The 23,347-nt window shown below is 44.5% G+C and overlaps 1 protein-coding gene across 1 annotated transcript; it reads left to right on the top strand.

Annotated features, from left to right (window-relative positions):
- The first annotated feature begins 358 nt into the window (after positions 1–358).
- mfsd10 (major facilitator superfamily domain containing 10) lies at positions 359–22,299 on the top strand. Its single transcript, XM_056289692.1, has 13 exons — positions 359–435; positions 1,201–1,379; positions 1,724–1,820; positions 2,003–2,106; positions 2,444–2,602; positions 2,903–3,091; positions 9,831–9,930; positions 10,057–10,168; positions 10,305–10,413; positions 10,533–10,623; positions 16,380–16,427; positions 16,539–16,628; positions 21,410–22,299. Exons 2-13 carry the CDS (start codon positions 1,236–1,238, stop codon positions 21,511–21,513), a joined length of 1,347 nt encoding a protein of 448 aa, XP_056145667.1. The 5' UTR covers positions 359–435; positions 1,201–1,235; the 3' UTR covers positions 21,514–22,299.
- Positions 22,300–23,347: the final 1,048 nt, after the last annotated feature.

Genomic DNA, 23,347 nt, shown 5'->3' with positions numbered 1-23,347 from the left:
GGAGCCTATCCCAGCAGTCATTGGGCGGCAGGCGGGGAGACACCCTGGACAGGCCGCCAGGTCCTTCTGATTCAGGTGTGGCTATGAGCAAACACTCACCAACGGGCATCAGTTGTTTTTAAATGCTTGCCCATCAGGGATTGTTAGGTTAGGGATAAGGTTAGGTAATGGTTGTGTTTGGAGTTAAATTTAGCTTTTCAAGCAACAGCCCAGGTAGTTTGGTGTAATCACGTGGTTTCCGAGTTAGTGTGTGCGGAGACGCTCCCCCGTGTTTTCTGTGTGTACATACGTCACGTTGTTGTCACCCACATGAAACGGGACACCGCTTCCTGGTCTTTATAATGGAGCGGAGCGGTAAGGGAGCCGTACCGGTCGGAGGAGTCCTGCAGCTCCGCGGTAGCCTGACGCGCAGACTTCCGCACCTCCGGGATTAGCGTGAGTATACTGATGGATAGTCCTCCGCGTGTCTGCATATTCCCTCGAACACGAAAGAAAAATGCGCGAGGTGTTATCAGTCTGGGCTGTTATGATTGGCTACGACGATTATTGTTATTATTAGTATTATTTTTTAGTACGGATAAAATGCGTCAGGAGCATAAGATATTCTAATTATTACCCCAAAAATGTTCGCAAATCAACAAAACTCCCCTTGAAAGTAGAGACAGTAACAAACTGCGAGCAGGACATTTACAGAAGTTATTTCCTCCTTCCTTGTGTCACCACCTTCTCCCTTCAATGATGTCCTCGTATTTCATGGGGGGTTATCGTAAGAGTTCATAACTAATAGAACATCATCACCGAGGTCTGTGTGATCTAAAGCAACTTTACTGGTTTGCTCCTTCTCCCTTGTACAACCATCTGTTCTTTGTCCTTTTTTCTTTTGGGTTGCTTTAAACCAAAGCACCTAGTAGTTCTGTGCCTGCCTCCAGATTTGGTGTGGATGGCCACAGCTGATGTGGTGCCGTACTATACCTGTTGGGTTACAATGGCAATGAAAGCTCAAACCTCTACTTTTTGTACTGGACCTATCGAACTACACTGGCCATGGAAAAACCTCACGCGACCTCAGCCCATATGTTCAGCTCAGGGCCTTGTTTGGTAGAACACTAATAACGTTCCTTACTGGACCCTTTTGTATGATGTGAACAGGTATTCAGATCACTGCCCATTCCCTAACATGTTGGATCTTCTTCTGAACAGTGAAGATATATTATTCAGCAAGGTGACTGTCAAGCATGACGGAATCTCAAGAGGACGGGGGCCCCTTCTCATCCCGGGTCATCAGAATCGTTTTTATCAGCCTCCTGCTGGACCTGTTGGGCTTTACCTTGATTCTGCCTCTCCTGCCTTCCATTCTGGACCACTATGGACAAACAGAGGTTAGTCTTTCCTCAGGACATAAAGTTCATTCATCCTGCCCCATGACAGAATTGGTGCAGCCATGCACTCATTCGTCCATCCATCCCTTTTTAGATTTAGAGCTTCTTGGTCAAAGGCTTTAAAATGTGAAGCATTTGAACAAGGAGGTTTTGTGTGCAAAATATTGTCTGTGAAATACCGTGACTGAATGAAAACGTGTGTAACTGAGTCAGCTGCGCGTGTCTGCATTTCAATTTGCACGCTGACTCACGTTGCAGTGGCCTGTTTGCTGTTGTTCAAGCAGTATTTGCCCTCTGTTGCTTTGTGTAATATGTTTTTTTTTTCTGTCTCTCTTGTTGGTCAGGACACTGTGTATCAGTCCCTGCAGAGCATCGTGGACTGGTTCAGAGAGGCCGTTGGCATTCCTATGGAGAGAAAGTACAACAGTGTCCTGTTTGGAGGTGTGTAGACACCTGTGAGATGGATGCTAATTTATCTTACTCTGACAGAGGCATTTGTCGCTGCACTATGTGACAATGGATTATAGACAGAATTTGAAGATTCCAAAGGATGGCCTCGTCCCTGGACTTTGGTCTGATGGGTTTTTGTTTTTTTCTGGTTTCTATATTGTTTTTGTTTTCAGGCCTGATTGGATCGGTCTTCTCTCTGCTTCAGTTCCTGTCGTCCCCTCTAACTGGGGCTGCGTCAGACCGCTATGGCCGACGACCGCTGCTCATTCTGACCACAGTGAGAAAACCCCTTCAGTCAGCCTGGCTGTACTGCAGTCTTTCATTAGACCAACTGACATTTGCTTAAAGGGATCAGTCCCTATGTCTTTTCTCATGGTATTTTATCACTGAGCGACAACTGTACGAGCAACCCGATTTTAAGAAAATACTAGTAGCGTTGATAATGCCAGTGACAGTAATGAGGGCTTTGTATGTTAAGTTGAATTCCTTCTTTGATGACAGGTTAGATGGCTTTACTGTTGCCAGTCGAATAGAAACTGGAACAGTTCTTTTTTTAACTTGTGTGACAAATTTACTCCGTTCAGTCCATACTCATCAAGGGCCTTGTGTTCCAGTTAGGGCTGATGTCCTCCTATGCTATCTGGGCAGTTTCCCGGAGCTTCAGCATGTTCCTGTTGTTCCGAGTGATTGGGGGCATCTGTAAGGGCAACGTCAGCCTCTGCACTGCTGTTGTAGCTGACTTACCCTGCCCGAAGGCGCGGAATCGTGGAATGGTAGGCAATTTTTCTTTTAATTGGGCCTTATTGATAATTTGATATTTTCATGTTGTCAATAAGAGTGATGTACTTGGATGAGTGCTCATCTTTTTCTAAATGTCTGCATGTCAAATCAGTGTTATACATTTTTGTTGTAGGGTCACAGGAATGTTTCGTCACATCTTTTGTGTCATTAGGGCGCTACAGCTTTTGACCCTTAACTTCTTCACTGTCAGTTGTTGCACTCACTATAAATCAGTCAGAATAAGGGCATCAGCTAAATGCGGAAAATGTCAGTTATAATCTTGTTTTAAACAGGCCATGATTGGTGTTGCCTTCTCCTTGGGGTTTACTGTGGGTCCTCTGATGGGGGCTTACTTTGCCGTCAATTCCGGTAAAGGGGAGGAGTTTTACAAAGTGCCGGCTCTGATGGCCCTGGGTTTCAGCGCCGCAGATCTCTTCTTCATCTGGTTCCTGCTCCCCGAGACTCTCACCAAGGACCACAAGGTTAGCTCTGGCAATGATAATGCCGACTCTGCCCGCACAAGTGAACTTGGGATGTACCTCTCCGAAAGGTGATTGACTGAGCGATACAAGTATGGTTTTATCTCAGGGTACAAGTGTCTGTTTATCGGGCTGTGCGTTATATGGGCTTTGTGAGGCATCCAGTGTCAGTAGCTTTTACAAGTTCTCAAGATCTGATGTAACTCTCTTATATGCTGTTTAGAGATATCACCAATGTACAAACCTTAGGTAATTCATTGGGATTATTGTGTAGGCACCTCCTATCTCGGACATTTTTCTGAATTACGCCCAGAGAAACACTAAAAGCAAAGACCTCAAAAGCAAATTCTTACATACCAGACTCCCCAACCCACCATCACCACCCATCCACACACACACACACACACACGTAAAATTAACATTGACAGACCGCTAAGTACAATGAAGTATCACATTGCAGTTAAAAGACTTGTCTCTGGGGGTGTTGGGGTAGCATAGCGGTCTATTCCGTTGCCTACCAACGTGGAGAGCTCCGGTTCGAATCCCTGTGTTACCTCCGGCTTGGCCAGGCATCCCTACAGACACAAATGGCTGTGCCTGCGCCTCCACTGGTCGGTCGGGGCACCTGTTCAGGGAGGAGGGGGAACTGGGGGGAATAGCGTGATCCTCCCACGCGCTACGTTCCCCCGGTGAAACTCCTCACTGTCGGGTGAAAAGAAGCGGCTGACAATTCCACGTGTAATTGGAGGAGGCACGTGGCCCTCCCCGAATCGGCAGAGGGGGTGGAGCAGAGATCGGGATGGCTTGGGAGAGTGGTGAAATTGGCTGGGTATAATTGGGGAGACAAATGGGGAAAAAAATCCCCCCCCCCCAAAAAAAGACTTGTCTCTCCAAATGTTGAAAAAATGTTGCCACCAGAGTAAAACCAAGGTTCTATGGAGATACATGTAAATATGTGTATGTTGGGAGGAACACTTAGATAAACTAGGAAAATCAAATCATTCAAGATCTCATGCACAGAGCCATTCCTCGTGACCCGAGCCTCGATAATGTCCTCCTTTTGTGTACTGGGCTGCTAGAATAGAAGAACAAAGCAAACACGGCTCCAGTTTAATTTTATACAGTTTATGTAGACTCTCTATACAGCCACTAGAACTCAAGCCTCACATGAGTCACAGAAAGCATAGTGGAAAAATAACTTTAATACCAAAGAGAATGTAATTTACTTACCTAGCCATACATGTGCAGTTTTCACCTATATAATAATAATAATAATACTGATAATAAACGTTATTTATATCGCACCTTTCTAAACAACGTTACAAGGTGCCTTACACAACAGGATAAAATAATGCACGTAGTCAAGATAAAACAACAAAATACAATAAAAATATAGGACATAATGCCAGATCCGCTCTACAGAACAAGGTAAAACATGGTCAGGATAAAATCACAAGAGCATAAATAAAACGTAGAGAAGCAAAAGCTGATAAAACAAGGATTATGATGAAAACCATTAAAATAAGGTGATGAAAGAAAAATATAAAGAATTAAAATGTAAAATGATAAAAGTTAAGTCAAGTTTATTTATATAGCACATTTAAAACAACCACAGTTGAACCAAAGTGCTGCACAAGCTTAAAATACAATATGAAATAAGTAACACATATGAATATAAAATTATATGTAAAAAAAGACATAGTAAAATAAATAAATTAAAATGTAAACAATAAAACACAAGAGTAAAAGTATATTTCCACAATAAAATCACGGTGTCTAGCTCAACTTGAATTGAATGCCAGCGAGAAGAGGTAGGTCTTTAAACAAGATTTAAAAGTCTCTAGGGTCTGAGCAGATCTTATGTGTACTGGTAAGTTGTTCCAGAGATCAGGGGCAGCAACTGCAAAGGCTCTGTCACCCCTATTCTTAAGCCTGGATCTCGGGAACATGTAAGAGCATCTGGTTTTCTGACGTGAGTGCTCTGACTGGTGTATGATAATTAGCTCAGATAAATAAGATGATGCCAGCCCATTTAAAGACTTGAAAACAAGTAATAAAATCTTAAACTGGATCCTAAAACAGACAGGAAGCCAATGAAGGGAGGCCAGTACAGGCGTTATGTGATCACGTCGCTTCTTTCCTGTCAGCAGGCGAGCAGCTGCATTTTGTACAAGCTGCAGGCGACGAAGCGACGACTGAGCTACGCCAACATACAATGATGTAACCCCTACCATATAGGTGGGGCCTGGGTTCTGCTTTAAATAAGTGGCGCTATTACCTGAAGTAATACACTGTTTAAATTGTTACCAAGTGTTTCTTAATTCTTAACTTATATTATAACTATTGGCGGTGCCTCCATTAACTGTGTGGAAATAGTTTGAATATGACTTCCTTTTAAACCTTTAAATGTATTTATATTTTAATACCACTATGAATTGTCTATTCTAAATGTCTATGACGCAACACATTTGCTTTAAAGTCAAATATACCACAAGGTAGGTATTTATCAACCAGATGTTAATGTAAAATATTTGTAGTGTGGAATTATCAACAGTCAATAATAATAATAATAATAATAGACAATGTCACAATATGTATAAACAAATGGCTCAAAGCCTGTTCCAATTCTATTCAATAATAATCAATATTTCCAATAAAACTCTGTTGTCAACTCAATCAATGTAAAGACAAATTGTACATATACCAATAAAACCAAAATAAACTCGCACACACACACTCTCACACAAAGTAGTGCAGTCCAAGTGTAACGTTACCGTTGCAGGCCTGACATTGCTTGTGAGCGGTGAGGCCTTAAAACTGTAATTGCCCGCTTTGCTTGTTTCTGGACACAAGCATAAACAAAATAGCACGTGCTTAATTTCAGTACTCACGTATCCGTGGAAACGGAGTGGGGAAGAGGGGGCCGAAGAGAGGCGTAGAGAGGCAGAGATGGGGGGGGGGGGTCCAGCGCTCTGCTGCGAGTACAGGAGAATGAGTGAGGGCGTGAAGAAACCACCGGACAGTCACAGGCACACCAGGGGAAGGACGCGGTCTCCGCAGTCGTCCCAACGGAGAGCTTTCCTGGTCCTTGGTCTCTCACCTTCGACTATGTCCAAATCCTGAATCAACAGGATACACTGAGCTACCAAGTCCAAATACCATCTCGATTTGATCTAGCATCAACTTGTCACTCAAACTAACGTTAGCAACCTAGCCAACGTCACTATGCTAAGCTAACCGCTTGCCGCGATTAGCTATTACAACATTCATATTACACTATAACGGGGAGTTACAGTTCACAAACATCACAAGAAACATATTTACCTCTTGTACATCCAGTTAGCACATACATCCCACGGATAACGCTCTGTTGATCCCGACGTTATGTACAAACAGCTCACAATACAGAATAGCAGCTTCCCTCAGCGTCGTCCTCACGCGTTCTGACTCTACTTCACGCGACCTAACGTCGTAGTACTAAGTCCCGCCCCTTTATCTCAGCATACATTTTGGTTGGCTAAATATTACAGACGTAACAATGAAAGAAAAGAAAGGAATGAATGACATTTAACATCAGTTAGGCTGTAAGCCTAACAACCAAGCTAGCAACACGTACTGTATATTGTACACATCAAATAAACCAGGCTCATGAATTAGCTCACGTTAGAGCTTGTAAGTTGTACATATCATAACTTATAACCATTGTAAATAAACGTGTACATAACCATGAAATGAGCTGTAGCTTATTTATTGAATGTACTGTAATCTTATTTATTCATTTAACTTATTCTGTTTTAACTTATTCAGTAAATGCTCATAGCTCACTTTATCCACTGGGCTACAATGAGTTACAATAATCTAGACGAGAGGTAATAAATGCATGAATTACCCTTTCAAGATCATTTGGAGGGAGATAGGCCTTTACTTTTCCCAGAAGTCGTAATTGAAAAAACTTGTTTTGACTACTGAGCTTATTTGTTTGTCAAAGTTAAAAGAGCTGTCAAAAATCACCCCAAGATTCCTAACAGAGGAGTGACTGGAGGAAGCTAAAGGGCCAAGAGTGCTATCATAACCATCCAGCAGATCAGGCTGTCCATATACAATAATTTCAGTCTTATTTTGATTTAATTTCAGGAAATTTAACTCCTTCCATGTTTTGACATCCTTTAAACAACTCAGCAAAGCCTGTATAGAATCTCTGCTGTTTGCAAATCATCAGCAAAACAATGAAAAGACATATTATGTTTTTAAAAAATGGACCCCAAGGGCAGCATATACAATGAGACGAGAATGGGGCCCAAAATGGAGCCTTGGGGGACCCCACAGTTAAGTGGGGCCGCAGCTGAAGAGAATTGGTCTATATGGACAGAAAAGCTTCTATTTGACAAGTAAGACTTGAACCATTCTAGGATGGTGCCTTTAATGCCTACACATTGCTCAACACATGATAAAAGAATATTATGGTCAACCGTGTCAAAGGCAGCAGTCAGGTCCAAAAGCACCAGAACAGCAGAGTTCCCAGAGTCCACAGTTAAAAGAAGATCATTCAAAACTCTTAAAAGGGCTGTTTCAGTGCTGTGACGTGATTTAAAACCAGACTGGAACTTTTCACAAATGCCCTTAATTTCTAGGTTGCATTTGTAATAGTACATAAACTGCTTTCTCTAAGACTTTTAAAAGAAAAGGCAGCTTAGAAATTGGCCTAAAATTAGAAAGAACAGAGGGATCAAGATTGCTCTGTTTGATGAGGGGCTGTACTACAGCACGTTTGAAAGCAGCAGGAACACAGCCTGAGAGAAGAGAGGTGTTATGAATACTGTCAAGGGGGCAATCTGAAGGCCTCAAATGATTAACTACCTCAGATATAAAGGAGGGGGACACGGGCTCAAACTGCTCTAAGACAGCTGGGCACATAGAATAAATAGCAGGATCTGAGGCCGCAGAAGGTGGTGAGGCCCTAATAGCAGAGATCTTATCTGTAAAAACTTTTAAGAAATTCTTCACAGAGCGTGGGCGTTGGCACGATGCAAGGAGACTCACATGGATTTATAAGAGAGTTAATAGTCTTAAAAAGAACCTTAGGCCTAGGACAATTGTTGGACACAAGGTTCGATAGAAACTGTGTTTTGCAGATTTAATGGCTCTCTGTTACTCTGATAAGCAGTCTCTTAGAATTCCTAAGGAGACATGAAGTTTGTCTTTCTTCCACTTTCTCTCAGCACGTCTACATGTGCGTCTAAGAGCGCGGGTAGTGTCATTGAGCCATGGCTCTGTCACTGGTTTAGAGCGTTTGGTTCTAACAGGAGCAACCAAGTCCTGTTAGTACAAGATAAAAAAAAAAGGGCAACAATGGATTTACTATTAAAAAAGCCTTCCTGTAAAAGTAAGTTTTAAGAGGTGATTTAAAAGAAGGCAGTGAGTTTGCTAGCCTAGTTTCCTCAGGTAGGGATTTCCACGGCTGTGGGGCTCTTCACAGAAAACGCCTGGTCACCTTTAGTAGCGAGGCTGTGAGGACTGGCACACCGAGGGCGGTCTGACGACGTGGAAGCAGGGCAACCTAGGCTAACTGCTAGCCCATGCAGACCGGCAGTTCCGGCCGTCGTCCTGGCTAGCATTCAGACAGTGATTTTTTTTAGTTTAGTTTGGATATACATATGTGTTAGTTTGAATATGTGTGTTCTTGTAGTGCTTGTAGATTTTGAATGTGTTTTTTGTCTTCACGTTGCGCTGCTGTGGGAAATGGCATTTCATTTTGTAACCTACAAAAGAGACTCACTGGCCGCTCGGCAGGGGGTCCGCTCCCTTAAGTCGAGGGGTTAGCTATGTCGCCTTGTGGTGCAGTACACCTCGGATCGAATCCTGCACTGGGTGAGGAAATAGCTTGGTTACATTGGTGGCAGCGGTGGGATCCGGAAGTGTCCGGAAGCGTGCAGATCCTGATGAGTCTCATCAGAGCACGGGAATAACAAAGCGTGAGGGTGCGCCTCTGGGAGAAGGTGACTACTGTAAACTACAAAAGACTCACTGGTCGATCGGCAGGGGGTCGGCCCCTTTAGTCGAGCGGTTAGCGATGTCACCTTGTGGTGCAGTACACCTCAGATAGAATCCCGCACCGGGTGAGAAAATAGCTCGGTCACAGTTTCATTTCATGTGTGCAAGTACATGAGGTGCAACGACAACGTATTCCTGATTCCTGAGTCTTACTCGTGACTACCCAAGCGTGGTAATAGTTTGACATGCAGCCTTGTCGCTGGCTAGGCAGAACATCAAAGAATAGCGTGTAGAATTCCCCAATATCACTGTCTTATCTCTGAGACAGGCCACCACATATCCAATGATTGATGATTAATCCCTAATCTTATCTTTTGTGCACACACTTAGCTTCTTAACCAAGTACATGTATATTTCAGGCCACTGGATGCAAGACAAACCATCAGATGATCAGTCAGGAAGCACGGGGGACAATGGAAATATTTAAGCTCTTACTCGGCATTTAATAGTTTTAGGTAATCCACATCATGACCATTAGATTTCAGTAATACAGCATATTTTGAGAGTTTTGGAGGTTTAAGATCAAGGGCAGCAGCAGAAAAGTTAAAAGGAATTTAGTAACTTGGTCAAGGACACTTCAGCAGGGTGGATACTTGCCGTCATAGGGCTTGAGTTGGGTTGAAGGACAACCAAGGCTAAAGAACCAACAGTTTGATGACAGCTCTTTTTTTTTCTCACTGTTTCACCCTAGGCTTCTTCGGGGCCCCGAGACTCGGGGGACCTGCTGAACCCAGTAGCTTTGTTCCATTTCTCAGCCGTAACCAGGACAGATGACTCACCCTCCAAAGAAAGTAAGTCGAGTACAGACTTCCCTCTGTGCAACATATGAACACACAGTTGGCGCCCATTTTAGATGAATAACATATTAACTTTGAGATGTTGATAACAGGCAGGGGATTGTTTCTGCACACTTTCAGGGAAGCAAAAGCTCAGGGTCTTGGGTCTGGTCTATTTCACCTACCTCTTCCTGTTTTCTGGCCTTGAGTTTACACTCTGCTTCTTGACTCATCAGCGTTTCCAGTTTACAAGGTATGGTTTCAGAGGGTGCAGCTTGTAATTCAATGTTGCAACAGCATCGAATATTACAGAAGTATTCTCAAATATTTGTGTGTGTGTGTGTGCGTGTGTGTGTGTGTGTGTGTGTGTGTGTGTGTTTTCACCACAGTATGCAGCAGGGAAAGATGTTCTTCTTTATTGGTGTTACCATGGCTTTGATCCAAGGGGGTTATGCTCGCAGGATCAAACCTGGGCAGCATATAAAGATTGTTGGAGTGGTAGGTTATTCTCTTTTTTATGATGGTAATGTTAGTTATTACTGTTCTTCAGTTTGTTTCAGCACAATACGCTGCCCTGGAAACATTCTCTTAATTGATGCTGATTTTCTTTCTTTTAGGCAATCACGGCACTGATTCCAGCATTTGTTCTCATTGGACTAGCATGGAATCTGACAGTACTGTACATCGGCCTTGCATTGTACTCTTTCGGTGAGTCAGTTTTCCTGCTAGCACTGGTCCAGTTGACAGTCATGCATAGAAGAACCAGCCAGTGCATTCTATATGACGAATGAAGTGTTTATTTTACCAGGAAGTTCTGTGTCCAGATAAGTTGCTGTTTCTGTAGAAACTGCATCTATACTAAACTGAGACTGAAAGTAGGTAACAAGATTACCCACGTTATTACGACTCTACTACAGTGCAAGTTTTGCAGAATATGCAAAGAATACCTGCAAAACTTTAATAGCACAAGATGAAATATGCCAAATACAGTAGTGCTGCCTGTGAGGATTCTGCTTAGTAACAGCCAAAGAAATTAATAATTCCCTAAAACTTCTTGTTGTTCTCTTTGGCAAGCTGACACACTGCCTGCAAGGGAATCCTCATCCAACCTGAACTCTCATCCGTTTTTCATGTGCAGACACTTTTCTGAGCTCTATTACTATGCAAAATATGGCATCAATATGGTCGTCAATATGGTATCGAAGACGGTAGCCTCAGTTCTACGCTCTCTTGTACTTTTTCTGGTTTTTGTTTACTTTTTTAGTTTATAGCGTCCACTCATTGATCACATACAGCCTGGAAGAACTTTTACGCCTCCAACTGTCCACTGGACAAACTGAACAGACATTTTTATCCACTTTAATTGAAGATTTTAATTAAAGTCTTGCCGAGGTCTTGATCTACGAAGGGGTGAGCGAGCTGGAGCACTCGTTTAACTGCGACAGCGGAGATTTAGAACCGCGCTCCCATCAATCCACCTGGCAAATGTCCGCTCTTTGGCCAAACAAGATGGACGAACTCCTACTCATGAGTGGGAAAAACTCAGCCTTTTCCAGATCTGCCGCCCTGTGTCTCACTGAAACCTGGCTTAGTGAGCATATTACGGACAGCGCACTTCTTCTGCTGCAGTGGGCGGACCGCGAAACGGACCTATCGGGATTGAATGAATGAATGATGGTTTATTTCGAACACTAATAAGCAGGATATAACATAGAGATAAGCCATTGCCAATAATCTGAAGTGATCAACAAATCCACACATCAAACTCAACGAACAAATCTCCGTATGTGTCAGATTACTTGTTACATGTTGGAAAAGGAGTAGGAGGAAGTATACACTTATTTTTTCCTACCCCTTCTCACCTACTCTTAAGTTAATTCAGCTACTATACATCCATCCATCCATTAGCCGATCCGCTTATCCTGTTCTCAGGGTCGCGGGGATGCTGGAGCCTATCCCAGCAGTCACTGGGCGGCAGGCGGGGAGACACCCTGGACAGGCCACCAGGCCATCACACAGGGCCGACATACACACACGCACACCCACACATTCACACCTAGGGGCATTTAGTATGGCCGATTCACCTGACCTACATGTCTTTGGACTGTGGGAGGAAACCGGAGCACACAGACACGGGGAGAACATGCAAACTCAACACAGAGCACAACCCGGGACAACCCCCAAGGTTGGACTACCCTGGGGCTCGAACCCAGAACATTCTTGCTATGAGGTGACCACGCTAACCACTGCGCCACCGTGCCGCCTTCATCGTCCCTATATCTCTTGAAAATCAGACCTTTGTACTTCTTGTACTGCATAATGTTTGTACTTTGTTTGAGTTCCATACTCAAACTGTTCCACAATTTTACCCCACAAATTGAAATGTCCATGCTCTTCAAAGTTGGTCGAACACAATTTCTTGAAGTTTAATTTCCCTCTCAAATTATCCAAAGGAGTTGAATCAAGTGCAACTAGACTTGGTATATATCTGTGAAGACGTTTCGCCTCTCATCCAAGAGGCTTCCTCAGTTCGTAGCTTTCTGACTAGACCAAGGTAGTCTGACGGGCTGGTGATGAGACTCAGAATTTATCCTCTTTGGAGTTGTTGTCAGAGCTATAGATGTCCATGGCTCTTTGTGTTCCGATGTTTACCAACGCCCGTCGCTAACAGAGCCAAGTGGCTCTTTTGTGTACCAATGTTTGGTCGCGTCCGTCGTTATCGGAGCTATTGATATGTGTGGTTCTCCTGTGCTCCGATGTCCAGCCGTGCCCGTCGCCATCGGAGCTATTGATTTGCATTTGTTTAGCAGTGACGGTCGTTGGGGGTGTTAGTTTCAACTTCATTATTCAGTGGTCATGAGAGTCGTTGGAGCCGTTAGTGACCGACTGTTGTTCTTGGAGGCTAAGCTTCTTGAGTCTCCTGGGTAGAGATGAAAGGACGGCATTGTAAGTGGGAGATAGGTGGTGTTGCAGACGTCCTCCTCTGTTGAGGGGTGGTTTTTCCAGTTTCACATAGATGGCTTCCTTCACCCCTCTTTCAAACCATCTATCTTCTCTGTCCAAAATGTGTACGTTGCTGTCCTCGAAGGAGTGTGTCTTCTCCTTTAGGTGTAGATAGACTGCTGAGTCTTGTCCTGAGGAGTTTGGCCTTCTTAGTTGGGCCATCCGTTTGTGTAGTGGTTGTTTGGTTTCTCCTATGTATAGGTCAGTGCAATCCTCATTGCATTGTACAGCATACACCAGACTGCTTTTCCGGGTGTGTGATACACGGTCTTTGGGATGAACCGGTCTTTGTCGGAGTGTGTTGCTGGGTTTGAAGTATACCGGGATGCGGTGTTTGTTGAAAGTTCTCCTGGTTGGTCTTTTTGGAATGTGTTGCAGTTTTCACAAAGGTCCAACTGGGGTAGCCGCAGGTTTTTAAAGCGCCCCTCAGGTGTTTGTGTTCTTCTCGTTGGGCCTGAGTGCTGCTGGGCACATTGTCAGCTCTGTGTTGCAGAGTTCTGATGATGCCCAGTTTGTGTTCCAGCAGGTGGTGTGAGTCGAAAAGTAGATATTGGTCTGTGTGTGTAGGTTTCCTGTAAACCCCAATGTGGAGGCTCCTGTCTTCCCCAATGTGGACGTCACAGTCCAAGAAGGGCAAATTGTTGTTCTTTACGTCTTCCCTTGTGAACTTAATGTTCTTGTCCACTGAGTTGATGTGTTTGGTAAACGCTTGCACCTCTTGTGTTTGGATTTTGACCCATGTGTCGTCCACATATCCGAACCAGTGGCTCTGAGGTGTTCCTCTGAAGGAGTTCAGGGCCCTGTGTTCCACCTCTTCCATATATAAGTTGGCCACAATGGGCGATACTGGTGAGCCCATTGCACAGCCGTGTTTCTGTCTGTAAAACTGGCCCCTGAATTGGAAATATGTAGTGTTCAGGCAAAGGTCCAGTAGTTGGCAAATCTGGTCTGGGCTGAGGTTGGTCCTATTGTGGAGGGTGTTGTCCCGTAGCAAACGTTGCCTCACAGTTTCCAAAGCCTCCATGGTTGGGATGCAGGTGAATAACGAGGTCACGTCGTAGGATACCATGGTTTCATCTGATTCCAGTTTTACACCTTGGACCTTGTCCACAAAGTCAATGGAGTTTTGGATATGGGGAGTTGTTTCCCCCACTAAAGGGGTCAAGATGTTGGCTATGTGTTTGGCAATGTTGTACGTGACCGAGTTTATGCTGCTGACGATGGGCCTGAGGGGCCCTTCACTATTGAAGGGCTGAAGGAGAAATCTGACCAACTACTCCAGCAAATATCATCCCACTTGCCTGGTGCAGTCTTGGAGAGGATCACTGATTTCACCAAGAAAGCCCAACTATCTCAACACCACAAAACCAAAGAAAGGCAGACAAGGAAGTTTCAAAACTTACAGCGACGAACCAACAACACTAGCCAAGCAGATATACTTACCTGGAGACAAAAGACAGAACATCCAGCACAAAACGGAACGCAGAACAGATGGATCATGAATCTGTCGGACAAGGTACTTACCCAATCAGAGAAGGAGGTCTTAGCCAAAGGACTGAACTTTGCCATGACACCCAAACAAGTTATTTGGGCGGGTGTAGACTGTGGCGTCCTGGTCTGACGTGTTAGCACTTTTGTGTTGTGCCACCCTCTAAACCAGTGTCTGTTTGGTTTCCCCAATGTACAAGTCACAGCAATCCTCCTGAAACTTAACAGTGTACACTGTATTGCTCTGTTTGTGCTGGGGGACCCGATCCTTGGGGTGAACCAATTTATGGTGCAGCGTATTTTGGGGTTTGAAAGCAACTGAGATACGGTGTTTGGAAAATATGCATCTCAACTGTTCCGACACTCCTGCCACAAACGGAATCACTGGTTTACGCTTAGGCAGCTGTTGTCCTACATCTGTCGCCATCTTACAATGCTGTGATTGCAACCATTCCCCAATCCTCTGTGAATAGCATACATTGCCATTGAAACTTTAGTTAATGCTCACAGGAATTTGCATATGAAACTGATTGTTTTCGGTCGTTTATGCCACTGTATTGTTTATAAGGGTGGGGATACCTGCAGTCAGTTGAGACTGAAGAGGTCACTTAGATGAGTGATGAAACATTTCTCTCAACAAATGTTGGGTGCAGATGAACTGATTCAACCATCTTTCTTTGATTTTCTTACCTGGATTATTGAGCATGTATAAATAAATTTGGACCCTACAGAAGTGGAGATAGGATCCGGTAAAACAAAGCCAGAAATGCTCTTACGTAGGAGATCAGAGTAGCAAAAAGGTGCTACTCTGAAAAGTTGAAAACAGGTTTTCTGCCAATGACCCAGCATCACGTTTGAAAGACAATACTAACTATAGGAGACCATCCCCCCTCTGGTGTGCTGTAACAACCTGGAGGTGAACACGCTCAAGACAGTGGACTTCAGTAGGAGCCCCCAACACTGCCCTCTCTCACCATACTCAACAGCACAGTGTCTACAGTGAAAACCTACAGATTTATGGGTTCCATAATCTCCCAGGACCTAAGGTGGGCATCCAACATAGACACAATCATCAAAAAGATCCAGCAAAGGATGTACTTTCTCTGCCAGCTCAAGAAGTTCAACCTGCCCCAGGAACTGCTGATTCAGTTCTACACTGCAATAATCCAGTCTGTCCTCTGCACATCCATCACTGTCTGGTTTGGATCGGCCACCGAACAGGACAGGGACAGACTACAACAGACAGTTAAGTCTGCTGAGAAAATCATTGTGCCAACCTGCCCTCCATTCGGGACTTATACACCTCCAGACTAAGGAAACGGGCAGGCAACATCACTGCAGACCCATCACACCCTGGTCACAACCTGTTCCAACTCCTCTCATCTGGTAGGTGCTACAGAGCACTGTACCCCAAAACAACTAGATATAAAAACAGTTTCTTTCTGCGGGCTGTCATTCAACTGAATGCTTCACATTGTCAAACAAATCCAACCAGTATATACTATACTGTACTGTACATTGTACGTATACTGGTGAACTCTGTCATGTCCATCTACCTCAGGCATGTATGTAAGCAACCTGCTCACATCTATTTCAGCATCTCTGATATATTGTCTGCACCATTGCACTTTATCACCTCTTATTTCACTTGTATGTAGTCAATCCTTGTGTATATATCTGAAGATTTTTGTATTGTAGTGTTGTTATTCTATGTTAAGTACACTGAGTTAACCATGAAACCGGCGTCAAATTCCATGTATGTGCAAACCTACATGGCCAATAAACATGCTGCTCATTCTGATTCTGAAAATGTTAGGATAAGACTGACAGACTGTCAATTTTGTGATGATGTATGAAAAAACAGACAGGTAGACATTGATGGCATTTCAGACATATTTGGATGGATGGATATTGAACATTAATAGATCAGTAAAGTTTTAAACAATCATATTTTATTTTTTCTCTTGTCACAGCTGCAGCAGTTGTAGTTCCATGTTTGTCAACACTTGTTTCTGATCATGGTAAGTTTTCTTAAAAAAATCTCATGATCCTCATACAGAGAAGCATAAACGATTCAGTTACATCACAGAAACACTTTATCTGGTTACGTAGTTGATCATGTCCCCCTCCAGGTTCAGCCAGTCAGAAAGGTACTGTCATGGGAATCTTGCGCAGTCTAGGAGCCTTGGCCAGAGCATCAGGACCTATTGTGTCGTCCTCAGGTATGTAAGCTCCCTGAAAAGGCAATCATTGTCAGAAGTGTGAATCAAAGAATTCGCAGTCCAACGAAATGGTCTTTGAAAATGTGATTTGCTGATTTAATAGCGGGTTATTCTTCATCCTCTCATCCTCCTAAAATTAACAGAAAGGACAAACTTTGTAAAGTTGTTGTTCCTATCTCTTTTTAATTCCAGTTACTGCCAGTATGGTTTATATCTGAGTTCTTAAAGCTGCAATCCATAACTTTTGTCGACATTTTATCCAATATGACGAACCGTGATGACAATGTGGTGATTCTGCTCAACAATCAATATTACAGAAGAATGGTGTTCCAATATGCAACATAGGAGGCAATAGAGAAATGGACCTGTTGCAACTGATTTTCTTGGACTACAAACAAGTTGTAACAGCCATTGTAGCTCATGTGCTGTCAGCTCAGCAGTAAAATATTCCCACCCTTGTAGAAATGAATCTTCAGACCAAAGCTAACACAGGCAGTCCAATATATTACAAACTTCATCAAAATATATCATAACACTGCTTTACAGTCATATTGTTTGTCTGTCCAACATAAGCATTGCCCCATCGGCATCATGTTTCAATATTTTTTTCTGGTGGAGTTGTTTCTTTGGGTGAAGAGAGGAGCAGAGCTGTCAACTGATCACCACCTGGTGGTGAGTTGGATCAGATGGCAGGAAAGGCTGCCAGACAGACCTGGCAAACCCAAACGTGTAGTGAGGGTGAACTGGGAATGTCTGGTGGAGGCCCCTGTCCATGAGGTCTTTAACTCCCACCTCTGGAAGAATTTCTCATGTATTCCAAAAGAGACTGGGGACATGGAGTCTGAGTGGGCCATGTTCAAAGCCTCTATTGCAGATGCGGCAGGTAGGAGCTATGGTCATAAGGTCATCTGTGCCTGTGAAGGTGGCAACCTAAGAATCCACTGGTGGACACCGGCGGTGAGGGAAGCCGTCAGATTGAAGAAGGAGGCCTTTCATGCTTGGTTGGCCCAGGGGTCTCCTGAAGCAGCAGACAGGTACTGGGAAGCCAGAAGGGCTGTGGTGTCAGCAGTCACGGAAACAGAAACTCGGATGTGGGAGGAGTTCGGCAAGGCTATGAAGGAGGACTCTTGGTTGGCCTCAAGGAAGCTCTGGCAAACCATCCGGTGACTCAGGAAGGGGAAGCAGGGCTTGACTCAGGCTGTGTTCAGCTGGGGAGGAGCTGCTGACCTGGACTGGGGATGTTGTCAGGCGGTAGAAAGAACACTTTGAGGAGCTCCTGAACCCGGCTAGCACGTTCTCAGTGGAGGAGTTGGAGTCTGAAGACTCAGGAGAAGCCCCACCCATATCCCTGGTAGAGGTCTCTGAGGTAGTTAAGAAGCTCCTCGGTGGCAAGGCCCCGGGTGTGGATGAGAATCGCCCTGAGACGCTGAAGGATCTGGACATTTTTGGGCTGTCTTGACTGACACGCCTCTTCAGTGTCGCATGGAGGTGGGGGAGAGTACCTGTGGAGCGGCAGACTGGGGTGGTGGTTCCCATATTTAAAAAAAAAAAGGGGGGGGGGACCAAAGGGTGTGCTCAAATTATCGGGGCATCACACTGCTCAGCTTCCCTGGGAAAGTCTACTCTAGGATGCTGGAAAGGAGGCTCCGACCTATTGTCGAACCTTAGATCCAGGAGGAACAATGCAGATTCTGTCCTGGCCGAGGAACAACGGAGCCAACTCTTTAGCCTTGCGGAAGTGCTGAGGGAGGCATGGGAGTTTGACCAGCCAGTCTACATGCGTTTTGTGGACTTGGAGAAGGCTTACGACCGTGTACCCCGGGGCACTCTGTGGGGGGTACTGCAGGAGTATGGGGTACCAGGGCAGTTGCTACAAGCCAGCCGGTCCTTGTAGAACCAAATTGAGAGCTGTGTCCGTATTCTCAGCACAAATTCAAACACTTTTTGGGTGGGTGTCGGACTCCGCCAAGGTTGTCCCTTGTCTCCGATTCTGTTTGTGATATTCATGGACAGGATCTCAAGGCGCAGCCAAGGTGAGGAGTGTGTCTGTTTTGGGAACCTCAGAACTGCATCTCTGCTCTTCGCAGATGATGTTGTTTTGTTGGCTTCATCAGAACACAGCCTCCATTGCGCACTGGGGCAGTTTGCAGCTAAGTGTGAAATGGCCAGGATGAGAGTCAGTACTTCCCAAGTCTGAGGTCATGGTTCTCTACTGGAAAATTATGGATTGCTCCCTCTGGTTTGGGGATGAGTTGTTGCCTCAAGTGAAGGAGTTCAAGTATCTCAGGGTCTTGGTCAGGAGTGAGGGTAGGATGGAGCGGGAGATTGACAGGTGGATTGGTGCAGCGTCAGCAGTAATGCGGATATTGTACCGGATCATTGTGGTGAAGAGGGAGCTGAGCTGGAAGGCAAAGCTCTCAATTTACCAGTCAATCTTCGTTCCAACCCTAACCTATGGTCATAAGCTTTGGGTAGTGACCGAAAGGGTGAGATCGTGGATAGAAGCGGCTGAAATGAGTTTCCTCCATAGGGTGTCTGGGTTCAGCCATATGAGATAGGGTGAGGAGCTTGGAGTAGAGCCGCTGTTCCTTCGCGTCGGAAGGAGCCAGTTGAGGTGGTTCAGGCATCTGATTCAGATGCCTCCTGGGTGCCTTCCTTTGGAGGTTTTCTGGGCACATCCAACTTGGAGGAGACCCCGGGGTACACCCAGAACTTGCTGGAGGGACTACATGTCCAATCTGGCCTGGAAACGCCTTGGGATCCCTCAGGAGGAGCTGGAGGGCATTGATGGGGAGAAGGATGTCTGGAGTGCCCTACTTAGCTTGTTGCCACTGTGACCTGACCCCAGAGAAGCGGCCGATGATGAGTTGTTTCCAACGCATCCGATTTTGCTGCTGCACCAGTTTGTGCGACCGGAGCAAATTATTTCAACACTGGTGTAAAGATGACAGTTAGTATTATGTAATCTGACTCCATGATCCAGATGGATAAAATGACGATTTATTAAGGGAGAAAAGTTGTGATTTCAGCTTTAAAAGTCAGGAGGTTGTCAATTCTTAAATAGACACTGATCAGCCAAAACATTACAATCATTGACAGGTAAGTGAATAAAATTGATTATCTTATTACAGTGGCACCTGTCAAGGGGTGGGATATATAAGGCACCAAGTGAACAGTCAGTTCTTGAAGTTGATGTGTTGGAGGTAGGAAAGATGGGTAAGTGTAAGGATCTGAGCAACTTTGACTAGGGCCAAACTGTGATGGCTAGATGACTGGGTCAGAGCATCTCCAAAACGACAGGTCTTGTGGGGTGCTCCTGGTATGCAGTGGTCAGTGCCTACCAAAATTGGTCCAAGGAAGAACAACAGGTGAACTGGCAACAGAGTCATGGGCATCCTAGGCTTATTGATGCATTTGGGGAGTGATGGCTGGCCTGTCTGGTCTGATCCCACAGAAGAACTACTGTAACTCAAATTGTGGAAAAAGTTAATGCTGGCTATAATAGGCAGGTGTTAGAACACCACAGTGCACTGCAGATTGCTGCCTATGGGGCTGCATATCCGCAGACCAGTCAGAATGCCCATGATGATCCCTTTCCACCACCAAAAGCGCCTACAATGGGCACGTGAGCGTCAGATCTGGACAATGGAGCAATGGAAGAGGGTGGCCTGATCTGATGAATCATGTTTTTTTAATATCATTTGGATGGCCGGATGCATATGCGTCATTTACCTGGGGAAGAGATGGCACCAGGATGCACTATGGGGAGAAGGCAAGCCGGCAGAGGCAGTGTGATGCTCTAGGCAATGTTCTGCTGAGAAATCTTAGGTCCTGGCATTATTTGGAAGTTACTTTGACATGTACCACCTACCTAAACATTGTTTCAGACCAAGTGCACCCCTTCAGGCAACGGTATTCCCTGATGACAGTGGCTTCTTTCAGCAGGATAATGCTCCCTGCCACACTGCAAAAATTGCTCAGAAATCGCTTGAGAAACATGACAAAGAATTCAAGGTGTTGCCTTGGCTGCCAAATTCCCCAGATTCCCCAAATCCAATTGAGCATCTGTGGGATGTGCTGGACAAACAAGTCCGATTCATGGATGGCCATCATTGCAACTTACAGGACTTAAAAGATCTGCTGCTAGTGTCTTGGTGCCAGATACCAGAGGATACCTTCAGAAGTCTTGTGGAGTCCATGCCTCGATGGGTCAGAGCTGTTTTGGCGGCACAAGGTGGACTTACACAACATTAGGCAGGTGAATGGTGTGATGTTAGTCTCTCTTGTGTGCACATGTGTAGTCTGTCCTCCTGTTAGGTCTACATGGTGATGGTGGTCATGTGGCTCGGGTCCTGGGTTGTTCTGGTGGCATCTAGACACTGCTTGGCACCCTCCTCATCATATTTTTCATATATGTATCTTATAATTCCATTATAATTCTGTTATCCCCTTTCAATGTAATATTCTGTAAATTGTGTACACACAACATCCATTGCTTGTCTGTCCGACTTGGGAGAGAGATCTCTCCTCTGTTGTTCTCCATGAAGTTTCTTCCTATTTTTTTCTCCCTGTTAAAGTTTTTTTTTTTAGGGAGTAGTTCCTTATCTGATGCGAGGGTCTAAGGACAGGATGTTGTGTTGCTATAAAGCCCACTGAGGCAAATTTTCAATTTGTGATAATAGGCTATACAAATAAAATTGAATTGAATTGACATGATTGTAATATCTTGGCTGATTGATGTATTTCTCATGTGATCTTTAATGGTTGTGTTTGCTCCCCAGTTTACTGGATAGCTGGAGCAGAGGCTTGTTTCATCCTCAGCTCAGCCGTCTTCATCGTGCCCCTGGCTTTACTGAGCTCAGCGAGGCGGCTCAAGGAGGAGTGAGCGGTGCACGCAACTCAACAAAGACTTGAAAAGAGCTCGACTATGACTTCCACGACTCCTGTGAGAGAAGACACTGACTGCAGGGATGACTTAGTTTTTATATGGCTTTGTTAAAAGTAGTGATGTTTACAACTGCTTGGAAGGCAAGCGCTTAAGTTTTACTTTGTCACTGACAAATAATGGAGAGATGAGTGCCTCATTCTGTGTGCCCTTCGCCACAAACGTGTGAAACTAAATGATGTGAGAAAATAGTCATATGCCAAAGTGGTTGTGAATGGTTGTGCTGGGGGGGGGGGGGTCTGTGGAATTTGTATTTTTATCAGAGTAAAGAGTGAATGTAATGTCTTTTTTATACACATATAGACCTACACATGTTGATTGTAGGACTGCACATATATAAGTACAAATGTGTATTTTTAGGTTTTTTTTAAAAAGTTGATCTCAATCATTCTTGTGATTGTGAAAATTGCTATTGTTTCATACTGCAGTATTTTCTAATCACTGAGATTTGGTATTTAAGTACATACATAGTATTTTAACCCGCATTAAAAGATACTGATGGACTCCTGTGAAAGTGCAGGTTTTCAAAAGAGACCTGGGAGGGAATCCAAAAGATTCAACGTCTAATGCTGAGTGTTTTTTGTCTTATTAAATAGTTATTTATTATGTTTGAATGAACACATTTTAATTTGTCTTCTTAATCTGGATTTACATGTAGCCAGATAGTATTGGGGAAATCGTTACTGTTAGAAGGAATGGTAACTTTATAATGAGTAGCTGTAAATAAAAAACTTGCTGATGTGAGCAGATGGCTTAAAGATACTAATAACCATCTTAATATGGCAGGGAAAGCTGTGTCTTCTTCCTTTTTTAATCTAAATTTAACCGCTTCCTAGTAGCAACTACACTCTAGAATGGAGGATTTAATCATAAACGGACTAGACACTGAACACCGAAAAGCATCACACATATCCCGACAAAAGGAACGCGAGAAACTCATCTATTCCTTTATTTACGGCGCTATGTTGCGCTAATATTGTCAATCGACTACTGCTACTACTATTTTCGGCTGCTTCTGTTCAGGGTCGCCACAGCAGATCATCTGTTTCATCTCTTCCTGTCCTCTGCATCTTCCTCTGTCACACCAGCCACCTACCTGCATGTCCTCCCTCACCACATCCATAAACCTCCTCTTTGGCCTCCCCGTTTCCCTCTTGCCTGGCATCTCCATCTTCAGCATCCTTCTCCCAATATACCCAGCATCTCTCCTCCACACATGTCCAAAACATCTCAATCTTGCTTCTCTTGCTTTGTCTCCAAATCGTCCAACCTGAGCTGTCCCTCTAATATACTCATTCCTAATCCTGTCCTTCTTCGTCACTCCCAATGAAAATCTTATCATCTTCACTTCTGCCACCTCCAGCTCCACCTCCGGTCTTTTCGTCAGTGCCACCGTCTCCAAACCATATAACATAGCTGGTCTCACTACCATCTTGTAAACCTTCCCTTTAACTCTTGCTGGTACCCTTCTGTTGCAAATCACTCCTGACACTCTTCTCCACCCACTCCACCCTGCCTGCCTCTCTTCTTCAGCTCTCTTCTGCACTCCCCGTTACTTTGGACACTTGACCCCAAGTATTTAAACTCATACGCCTTCGTCACCTCTACTCCTTGCATCCTCACCATTCCACTGTCCTCCCTGTCATTCACGCATAAGCATTCCGTCTTGCTCCAACTGACTTTCATTCCTCTTCTCCCAGTGCATACCTCCACCTCTCCAGGCTCCCCTCAACCTGCACCCTACTCTCACTAGATCACAATGTCATCCGCAAAC

Source organism: Lampris incognitus, chromosome 1, assembly GCF_029633865.1.
Source record: "Lampris incognitus isolate fLamInc1 chromosome 1, fLamInc1.hap2, whole genome shotgun sequence".
In the NCBI taxonomy this organism is placed as follows: Eukaryota; Metazoa; Chordata; class Actinopteri; order Lampriformes; family Lampridae; genus Lampris; species Lampris incognitus.
The sequence above is the reverse complement of the archived record's forward strand: the minus strand, read 5'-3'. Positions and strand labels throughout refer to the sequence as shown.